Here is a 10,872-nt window from a genome sequence, read left to right as displayed (position 1 = left end):
TATATATATATATAAAAAATTAGTCATTTGAATAATAGTAAACATTAACATGCGTTAAAATAATACAACAACGTGCAGTGTTTCTACATCGAGCTGCAGTTTTTGTTCCTAACCAAAAAATAAAAGCGGAACTACGACGAGGTTACTAAAACGTGTCGGTCGAATTTCGAAGACGAAACGATCACTGCACTTACGCTTCTGCTACTGGCCCGCAGAACGCGGTGTTCTCCAGAGTTTAACCCCATCTGACGAGCAATTGAGGATTTAACAGTATTATCTTGAAGTCGCCAGCGCCGAAGTGCAAATATTCAGCAGGCGCTGCAGTGGCGGCCGGGGTGTTTCCGTGGACTGTTGATTATGGTGTAAGACGGCGGTTTCACCAGACTCAGAGACAGCAGGTAAACAGATGGCTAGCTGGCGTTTTAGCTAGCTAACAACAGGAGAGTCATTACATCACTCCACAGCTGATTTCAGCAAAAACAAAGGGACATGGCGTGTTAGGACGGATACTGTAAATGATATTTGTATCGTTTACAGAAATATCTTATAACGAAGTAGGTGAGTGTGCTAGTTAGCTATGAAGCTGTCTACTCAGCGTGCTAGTTTTCTGTTCGCTAGCTAGCTTACATTAACTATCTCGCTGCTGGAATCACGAAGGTAGCTAGCTACCTAATGTTACACAGTTTGGATTTTAGCTTGCTAGTTATCTGTAAATAGTGTTTTTATTTTCTCGCTGTTAAATGCTTTTGTTGATTACGAATGCTAGTCATGTTACCTAAAACTCAGAATGTGATGTAATGTGCCAGGAAGCTGACAACACAGCTAGCAGCCAAATATTCTGATAGATCGTAGCTGGCTTGATGACCAGCAAGCTTTCGATATTTAAACCGTTATGTAAACCGTCTATTTAGCTGTCAATAAAAGTAGCCGGCGCTGTGGATTAAAGAATGGGGGATTGGACCATATAACTCGTTAATTTGAGGAATAGCCGTTTGTGTATTGCTATAGCTTTGAGATTATGTCATCTTTATTAACAACTTGCTAGTTCATCACTTTACAAAAACTTACTTGACTGCGCTCGCTCAGAGAAGCTAGACGTGTTGACGTTACTCCTGTTTATTTTTATCCTAGTTTTTTTTTTGTTTTGTTATTTGAACTGCCTCGTGTTTATTCTTACTGAACCTCGTTTTTGTTTTCGTGGCATGTAGCATAAGTTGTAGAAAGCCGTCTGAAGTTGTCAGCCACTAGTTGAAGCACGCAGGCTTCAGGGCGGCGCACAGTGTTGCAATGCAGTCCCCTCCCCCTGCTGTTTGGTACTGCAGCTGTTCTGTGCCTGCCGGGGCTTACGGTTTTATCAGACCTCGTGCGCTGTGTGGGACATGAGTGCCCACCCCGGGTTAGCTCACAGCATAGGTTAATTCCACGTGCTGTTGTTAGCTCGATGAGGGGGGTAATGGTAGGTAGGGGCAGGTGAGGGGGTAATGGTAGGTAGGGGCAACTGAGGGGGGTAAAGGGAGGTAGTAGCAGCTGAGGGGGACGGGCAGGAATGCCAGCGCTGGCCGCTAATGTCGCAACTCTCTCTGACATGCGATAGCTGCCCGGCTGGGCTCGCGTTCTGGCTCTCGGGGCACCCGCATGCACACTCACGGGGCCATTTCCTTGGCAACACGTAGGCGGCTGCCGTAGAATAGAAGGGTTTCCTGTGGTTTCAGCACATTGATTGGAGTTTACTACTGCTATTGTCAAACGCGCAAAATAATCGTTATTGGATGTGTATACTTTTTAAAACTTTTTTTTTCAGAAGACGGTTGCACTGAAGTAAAAATGGGACAGCCGTAAAAGGCCTTTCGTGTAAAGATGTGGTCGGTGCAAGCCCGGCAGGGCCAGGATGAGCGGCTCTTCTGTGTCCCCAGTATCGTCGTCTTTAACTGAAATCCAATTCCCATTTTCTGAAAATGGATGGCAGCGGTAGCAACAGAGTGAATGGCATTTTCAATCCCCAGGTCAGGTGACCGTTTTGTTCAGTGTGTTCCTGGTCCACTTCACTATACCCCCCCCCCGACCCCCCCGTAGATTGTTCCTGGAAACCGACGCACCGCTAAATTCTGTGCCAGCTCACACAAAACGTTCTCGCAATGTTGCTGCGGTGTATTGGCAACGTTATAACGTTGACAAAACGTTCCAGTAACGTGGTGAGAACGTTTTTTTTCGTGCTCGTCAGGTTGTTTGTGAGCAGTGGAGTGGGCCGAGCATAATTGATGGGCAGTGTCGCAGATAGTTATTTGCAAGTGTTACTCAGCTGTTTAGACGAGTAAGCGTGACTGTCAGCATTACGGTGTGTGTAAAAAAAAAAAAAAAAAAGATTGAATTAATTTTGTCGATGACATTCTGGGATTTCCCCACAGAGAGAAGCAGAACAGTTCTCACGTTCTGTCTTTGAGAGATTTGCTCTTGAATTTCCGGGAAATTTTCGGATTTCTTTAGTCTTGGTTTCTCCTGGGTAATTTTTAGTGATCTCTCTGAGGAGGTAGCTGAGTTACCCAGAACATTAGGGTAGGACTAAGCCAGTCATGTACTGACCCCGAGCTTGTCTACAGACATTCTGATGCAAATGTTGATGTACCTGCCTCTGCTGGGATATTGTGGCAAATTAACCTTTAGCTAATTTCCAGTCACCTGATTAAAAAAAAAAATGTAAATAATTTAGGCTTTAAAATTAAATATGCAAGAGTTCATAAATGTCCAAATAAAACATCAGGCATCGTCATTAATACAAATTGCAAGAAATTGAATAGTTTGAAAACAGTGTCCGCTTAGGGAATAGACCTGACATTGGATGCTAAATGGCAAAATATATACATAATGCCTTAATTAATATGTAATGTAACTCACATTATGGAATAGGGTAAACGGAACATGCAGTGGTGGTAGGCCATTAGGGGGTTGGTAATCAGAGTCTTAGTAACGTAACTGGTATTAGGCCAAATATTTCTCCTCTGCAGGACGGTCATCTGTATTCACAGAAAAGACGGTGATCTTTTTGTGCATAACGAGAAATAAAATAACTGAAATAATAACACGTTCACACATTAAGGAGTATTTGAGGAGTCCTTTTTGGAAACTGAAGATTGACCTAGCTGGATCCCTGGAATCCTAAAATACCCCCCAACTTTAATTTTTGTATGGCCCCCTGGTGTCTACGAAGGTGCGCACAGAATATTGAAAAAAAGAGAAGCCTTTCAGCAGCTCGAAGTGTAGGTGGAACGGAACGCAGAGCTGTGTCTGCCATTAAGGGTTTTGGCGGACATGGACTTGACCTTTCTAAGCCTTCCGAAACTTACTGAAGCATGGTGAGGAAGTTGCTTGTAAGCTGGGGTGGTGCATTCGGGTGAAGGGAGGCTGATTGGTCATGGTCGTGTTGGTGGCGGTGAGGTCACAAGAGAGTCTGTCTCCCTGGGCGACCTCAGACTCCCTGATTGGCTGATGGACGCTGTAAGAGGCTTCCTGTGTCCGTGCTGCTGGATCATCATCCCAGGGATTGCCAGTCACCCCCTGAAACTGTTTTTAGCGGTTAGATTGAGGGTGAGTGGAGGTAAATGCCATCTCTTGAAATTTCCCAGAAGTCTCTGTTGTGTTTTTTGAGTGCAGGGGACTGTTGTGATCTGTAGCGTTCACCATGGAACAGTTACTGGGCTTGCTTTGGAGTTAGGCCTGTGTGGAACACTGATAAACCTGAGGTTCTCCAATGATTTAGGGATGTAAACGTCATCACACCATGCATACATGCATGCGTACGTACATACATATATACATGCATGCATGCATGCATACGTACGTATATACATATATACATGCATGCATGCATGCATACGTACGTACATATATATATACATGCATGCATGGATACGTACGTACATACATATATACATGCATGCATGCATACGTACGTGCATCACTGACAAGTACACTCATGCAGTTATAAGTGTGACTGACCGTAGTTCAACAAGATGGAGTTTCCATTGAGTTCACTTGGGTAAACTGGTCTGTCGCCCGGTCGAGCTGAATGATGGACTTACGCACTTTCTTGAATTCGCTGGGTTCTTTGCTGCTTCTTTTAAGCACTGGAAGATGCAGCCATAACAATTTTAAAAACTTATTTTTTTGAGCAGGAAGGCATGATAAATGACAGTGCTTTTGGCAAAGAGAAGAATAGAAAGACTGTCGGAATTGAAAAGCTCAGAAATAAAGCCATACCCTAATCAGAATGCTAAATAAAAAGATACTGCTCAATGAACTGAGATGGCATAAACAAATGCTCACATAGAAAAGTAGACAAAATAGAGCTCTGCATTTGAAGGTCGAAAATTAGTTTGTTTTCTTAGTTTGCTTTAGGCCTACTTATGTTATATTGTCTGTGATAGATTGGCAACCTGTCCAGGGTGTATTCCTGCCTCTCTCCCAATGCAGGCTGGGATGGGCTCCAGCTCCCCCCGCGACCCTGACCAGGATAAGCGGGTATAGAAAATGGATCCGACTGCCGGACAATCGGTCTTACCTCCTGAGCTATGTCGTCCCGTTAGTCCCCCCCCCGCACGTCGATCGCCTCTTGTTCTTCGCACACCGGAGCGGTGTAGCCCCCGGGGTGATTCACCGCCCTGCTGCCGCTCCTGATTCGTATCGCCCGTTACGTTGTGAGAAAATGTCTTTTCGGTGCGCGGCGCTGAGACGTCGGTCGGGCCGCGCCGCTGCGTGCCGTCCGCGGAGCCGTCGGGTTCGTCGAGGTCAGTGAGTTATTGTGCGAAGTTAACAGCCTGACATTTAGAGGAACAAAGGTTAATCCTGGGCACAGGTCCATTATTAGTTTTTTTTTTTTTTTAAAAGGATTTACAACTCTCATTACCTTACACCGTGACAAGTGTCCGTTTCTTTCAAGGACACTTTGACGCAGAAGAAGGATTGAACCGGCAACCCTTTGATTCCTGACGAACGCTGTACCTCGCCGGGCTAATTTCGCCCCTGTGTGGGGAAGGACTCGTAGCCCCCTGTTGCTTTGGCACAAGTGCTCTCCCTCCAGTGGAATGTTGTGCCTTTGAATAGCACCCCTGGGCAGTGGTGGTGCCTTAAAAGTGGTGCTGTGTTTACCTGACCTTTCAATCAACCAATCAATCAATCAATCAATCAATCAATCAATCAAGTTTTATTTGTATAGCATATTTTACAGCGGTTGTCACAATACGCTTTACAGACAACCCTGGCCTAAACCCCCACAGGAGCAAGCCACAAGTGTCAAAGTGTATTACAGAGAGTAGCCATAAATAACGATTCAGAAACGTGTTCACTGTGGCCGTTCTGCTTGCTGAGGTCCGGTAAAAATATACTTCACTTAAAATGGCGTTCACATCCTGTATTTGTAGCAGCGTTGTGTCTTTTCCTATCTCTCTGTTGTGTGACATTAAAAAGATTGCGATGAAGGCTCACAAACAAACCTTGAATGTGTCAGGAATCACTACATAAGATAACATTGGAATAGTGATTACTGTTTAGACATTTTTATTTTTGGGTTTGTTGATTTCAGTTTGGCTAGTCACTTAAGCAGTCAACAAAGCATACCCGAAAAGATCATCTGATGCATGTTCACTAAAGTTGCTCTAAAAGTTTCTCTGATGTTAAGGACAGTTCCACCTTCATCATATGATAACCTGCTACCTTCATCTTCCTCCTGTCTGTTTTTGTCAAGGGAACCTTTGTAGATAAGGCTACTTCTGGAATTGATCTTTGACTCTTTACCATTGTGTTATAGTTTACAAATTAAGACACATGAAACACATGGAAACGCATTCTTTATGAAATACGAAACTGTGAAACATTAAAGTGTTACAAGTTAGACTGCCATGAATATTTCACCAAATACCCAAATATTCATGAGCGTCCCAAATGTGAGATCAGGGGCTCTCCTTTTGTGGAAGCGTTTGTTCTTGTGAATATATTACCAGCCCCACATATCCTCCAGCATAATGAGCTTAGAAAGGGCAGCACATTAATAACTCCGCAGAGCGTATGTAAATCACAGCGTCCGTCAAAGCGGGTTTTCTCAAAAACCGTTTCTTCTGCCGTTGGCAAACTGACCCTGACGTGAACCTATCGGGCGGGCGGGCGGGCAGGAGTGGGGAGGGGCCTGGGTCCGGGTCCGGGCAATCGTACGCGGGCCTCTCGAGTGAGCGAGTGAGAGAGAGGAGGAGGGGGCGGGCGTGAGAACCGGTGAGAACGCTCCTGCGATGCAAATGAGATGCTAATGGGCTAATGAGCGTAGGGAGCGGTGGATGGGGACCCCCGTGGGCTCTGGGTATTGTGCTGCCCTCAGACTGTTAGCCTAGCGGATGCTGTTCTCTCTGTGAGTGGGGGCATTCCTGGAGGAATTTGGGGGGGGGGGGGCGGTTCACGGGATAACGAGGGGACGGGCGGAGTCCCGGGGTGTGTCTGCTGCTCCGAGTGACCCCTGCTCCCCCCACCCCCCATCCCCCACCCCCCCGTCCTCCTTCCTGTGACCTGAATGGGGCAGTGTGGGAAGCGAGAGCAGGATTGGGGCCTGTCCCGTGAGAAACGCTCCCATTAATGCTCTGCCGGCTCTTTGCTTGGGGCTGCCCCGTGGAGGTGCACCCCTGGCCTGGGACAGACGCTTGGCGCCCGGAAAGGCTGACCTGCTGGGCCCTGTCTGGGCCTTCAGGGTGTTGTTCTGAGTGGCTGTGTTTGTGTTTGTGTGGCCACGGCTCTGTCTGTTGTGCTGCAGAGGTTATGTGTGATGCAGGGGCATAGTAGTGCGTCTGTACGGCAAGTGTTCACGTTTGAATTTACACTCTATGGTGAGGCGGACAAGCTAGAATAATTAGAAAAATAGTGTGTATGCAGGTGTGTGTGTATGTGTGTGTGCATACATGCATGCTTCCTGCTCTGACATCTCTCTCTCTCTCTCTCTCTCTCTCTCTCCCTCTCCCTCTCTTTCCCTCTCCCCCCTCTCCCTCTCTCTCTCTCCCTCTTTCTCTCCCCTCGCCCCTCTCTCCCTCCCCCCCCCCTCTCCCTCTCTCTGTCTCCCTCATCCCCCCCTCCCTCTCTCTCTCCCTCACCCCCCCTCTCTCTCTCTCCCTCTTTCTCTCCCCTCGCCCCTCTCTCCCTCCCCCCCCCTCTCTCCCTCTCTCTCTCCCTCTCTCCCCCCTCTCTCTCCCCCCCCCCCTCTCCCTCTCTCTCCTCCCCTCTCTCCCCCTCTCTCTCTCTCTCCCCCCCCCCCCCCCTCTCTCCCTCTCTCCCCCCTCTCTCTCTCCCTCTCCCTCCCTCCCTCTCCCCCCCCCCCCTCCCCCCCAGGTGAGAGAGCGGGCCGCCATGCTGACGTTGGCGAGTAAGCTGAAGCGGGACGAGGGCGGGAAGGCGGGCCGCGCCCCCAGCGGCCCCTCAGACTCCGCCCACAGGGTGTCCATCCGCGACCGGCTGCTCATCAAAGGTCAGGGCCCCCCCCCCCCCCCCCCCCCCCCCCCCCACACTCCCACAATGCAACAGTCATCTTCCTTACTGTCAGCCAGTTAGGGGGCGACATAGCTAAGAGCGGTTGTCTGGCAGTCGGAGGGTTGCCAGTTCGATCCCCCCGCCCTGGGCGTGTCGAAGTGTCCCTGAGCAGGACACCTAGCCCCTAATTGCTCCCAACGAGCTGATTGGTACCTCGCATGGCAACCTTTCACCGTTGGTGTGTGTGTGTGTGTGTGTGAATGGGTGAATGAGAGGCATCGAATGTAAAGCGCCTTGGATAAAAGCGCTATATGAGTGCAGTCCATTTACCATTTAGTTATTATCTATGGTCTGCTTGAGTTTGATTCTCACCAGTAGTCCCCAGTTGAACTTGCAGGCTTGACCTGCGTTCAGCCAGGCTTTCCTCCTCTGTGGTCTGATGCTGTTTGGCTGATAGCATTGATTTATTTAAGAAAGATGTTGCAGTGAGAGAATGGGCAATTTTCACTGCAGATTACCTGCAAATTGTTTTTGAAAGATAAGAAAACAAAGTATTGAATTTGTTAGACTGAATTTGTCACAGCCAAACGAGTGTCAGCTCCTACACACAGCACTTGCTCATTGGCGGCCATTTTTGTTTGACTTCCTTCTCGAAAACGTAGGCTCAAGCTCGCCTTGTTGAACGCATGTATCTGTATTTTACCCGAACTATTTTGGGTTGAACCTGTTCCCCCTCGGTTCAGCGAAGTGGGGGGGGGGGGGGGGGGGGGGGGGGGGGGGGGGGGGGGGGGGGGGGGGGGGGGGGGTTCCAAAAGCAAGGCCTCATGTTATGGTCAGGGAGCAGGATCTATTTTTAGTGCTGTGGGGGAAGAGAGGGGGGGCCGGACAGGGGGGGGACACTTTAGCCGGGGGCATAAATAGCTCAGACGCCGGGTCTTTCGGGCATGTGTGAAGACAGCTACCTGTCAGGAGACGCGCGCGCCTCCGCGCTGTCGCCATGGAAACGTTCTGTTTTTTTCTTCTGTCCCCGTAGTTCGTAAGCGGGCTTTCAGAAGTTCTGTGGGCTGAAGCCGGCGAAGCTTTACCCGCGCGGCGCTGCTCAGATCGCTGGCTTAACCTGTTTATCCCTTCAAAGCGAAGTTCCTGTTAAAATAACGTACGGGCTGGGTATGAATGTGAAAGGGCTGAGGATGTTTTTTTGATCGTTTTTCAGGATGTGATCCCTGCGTGCCCTTATTTCAGAATCCCTGAGACTCTGCTGAGCTACAGAGGGGTTTATAAGAAGAGGGCCCTGTGGGAGAGATACAGGCTAATGTTGTTTATTCCTTCTTTTCTCTCTCTCTTCCTCCCTCCCTCCCTCTCACTCTCTCCTCTCTCTCTCCCCTCTCCCTCCCTCCCTCTCACTCTCACTCTCACTCTCACTCTCACTCTCACTCTCCTCTCTCTCCCTCCCTCTCTCTCTCTCTCTCTCTCCCTCTCTCTCTCTCACTCTCTCTCTCTCTCTCTCTCTCTCTCTCTCTCTCTCCCTCCCTCCCTTTCTCTTCCCGAGAGAAGTGTGACGATGTCGATGGCTTGTTTCTGTGATTTAGTCTCGTGAAACGCCTCGTTTAATTACCCTCCACCCAAAAAACCCTTTATCTGCTTTTTGGAGGTTCCTGCTCCCCTGCGTCCTAAACCCCCTGCATCCCGTTTCATTGAAGATTATTTCAGGATTGGGGCACAGGGAAATGCTTGTCAAACACGACCTGCTTTTTCAAATCCAGCCATTTTTCAGTTCGCCCCACGCCCACCTTTTCTTCAGATTTTTGGGACCTCTGCCTCGCTTTGCCTGTCGGCTTCCCTGCAGCGCCCCCTGTCCTGCGCCAGGAGCACTGCGGCTCAGTCGCGCGCTGTCCTCCAGTACGCCGGAGGCTAACGTTAGCGAGCGCTACCTGGGCCTAAAAGAGATGCTCGGCGCGCAGCGACGCGGACAGGAAGTGAGGTCTGCTGAGCTGCGGCGTGTCGTCTGGAGGAGCGTACGCGTCGGTTCAGCTCCTGAGGAATCCTGCCCGTCTGAATCCACTTAATTTCCATGGCAACAGAAAGCCAGTTGTGACCCGCCACTGTGGACTCTCGAGCGGAATGTGATAATGAAGTACCCCCCCCCCCATCAGCCCCCCGCCCCGCCTGTCACTCCACACCCTCGCCCGGTGACAGGAAGTCGCAGCGGAGAGATGGAGGCCGAGCCCCCCCCACCCCTCGCCCCTGCCCCCGCCCCCGGAGCCAGCCCTGGGGCCGCCCCGTCACTTCCAGGCATCACCCGGCTTGTCAGCCCCCCCCCCCTCCCCCCCCGAACTCTCTGCGGTGTCAGCTGCCCCCCTAACCCAAACCCAGCCCCCCCCCCCCCCCCCCCCCCGTGCGGTGGCATCTTCGTCTTCATGTTGACACAGGGAAATAGGGAGAGAGGGAAGGAGAGATGGTGAGAGGGAGAGAGGGATTGATGGATGAGGGGGAGGGAGGGAGGGAGGGAGGGAGGGAAGGAGGGCGATGACAGGGAGGGAGTGCATTAGCATTTGTAAGCACAGGGGAACTCTGGGGCAGGCCGGCCCAAGTTAATGAATGGGGAGAAGAGAGGGGGGGATGACAGTAGAGAGGAGAGAGAGAGGGATGACAGCAGAGAGCGGAGAATGAGAGGAGAGAGAAGAGAGAGAGGGATGACAGCAGGGAATAGAGAGAGGGATGAAAGGAGAGAGGGATGACAGCAGGGAGGGGAGAGAGGGGGATGACAGCTGGGAATAGAGAGAGGGATGAGAGGAGAGAGGGATGGCAGTAGGGAGGAGAGAGAGGGGGATGACAGGAGGGAGGAGAGAGGGGGATGACAGTGGGGAGAAGGGAGAGATGAATGACAGAAGATAGGCTTGGGGACAGGGAGTGTATGAAAGGGAGTCAGTGACACACTGGGAATGTATCTGCTGTCATTGGAGCTGGTTGAGCCTGTTATGTTTAAGTTCTGTTTTGGGCGGGAACTGAAGTTGTGGCCGCTGCGGTGGTGTAGTACAATAGTTGGGGAACCTGGAGGTTGCAGGTTCATTTCTCAGGTGGGGCACTGCCATTGTACCCGTGAACAATGTGCTCAGTCTACATTTCTTCAGTATATATCCAGCCGTGGGAATGGATTGCATGCGAGCTGTGTGACTCTGTCTGTGTCAGTGTGTCTGCTGAAGGCTCGAGGGGAAAAATCGATGTTAGACCTGCGGGATTCAGTCTCAGGGATTCAGTCTCTGTCTGGGGCCTGCATCACAAAGCAGGATCACTGAGACAGCTGAACGGCTGCGCTGAGTAAAACCCGGAACCCTCCCTAGTCTGGAACGTGGACTGAAGCAGGAGGAGCTGTTCCGG

The 10,872-nt window shown here is 50.3% G+C and overlaps 1 protein-coding gene across 2 annotated transcripts in view; it reads left to right on the top strand.

The window, feature by feature from the left end:
- ube2f (ubiquitin-conjugating enzyme E2F (putative)) overlaps window positions 1-10,872 on the top strand; it is a 70,569-nt gene that overhangs the window by 7,856 nt on the left and 51,841 nt on the right. Inside the window, exons 1-2 of one of the 2 annotated variants that reach the window (XM_035411859.1) lie at window positions 276-398; window positions 7,357-7,492. In XM_035411859.1, coding sequence (XP_035267750.1) covers window positions 7,375-7,492 — 118 coding nt within the window. In that variant the 5' untranslated portion in view covers window positions 276-398; window positions 7,357-7,374. Of the gene's footprint in view, window positions 1-275; window positions 399-7,356; window positions 7,493-10,872 lie in introns of those variants that run through there. The other variant, XM_035411860.1, reaches the window with a different exon arrangement.

The sequence above is a fragment of the Anguilla anguilla genome, chromosome 3 (assembly GCF_013347855.1).
Source record: "Anguilla anguilla isolate fAngAng1 chromosome 3, fAngAng1.pri, whole genome shotgun sequence".
NCBI lineage: Eukaryota > Metazoa > Chordata > Actinopteri > Anguilliformes > Anguillidae > Anguilla > Anguilla anguilla.
Note: the sequence above shows the minus strand (reverse complement) of the source record. Positions and strands in the feature narration are given on the sequence as shown.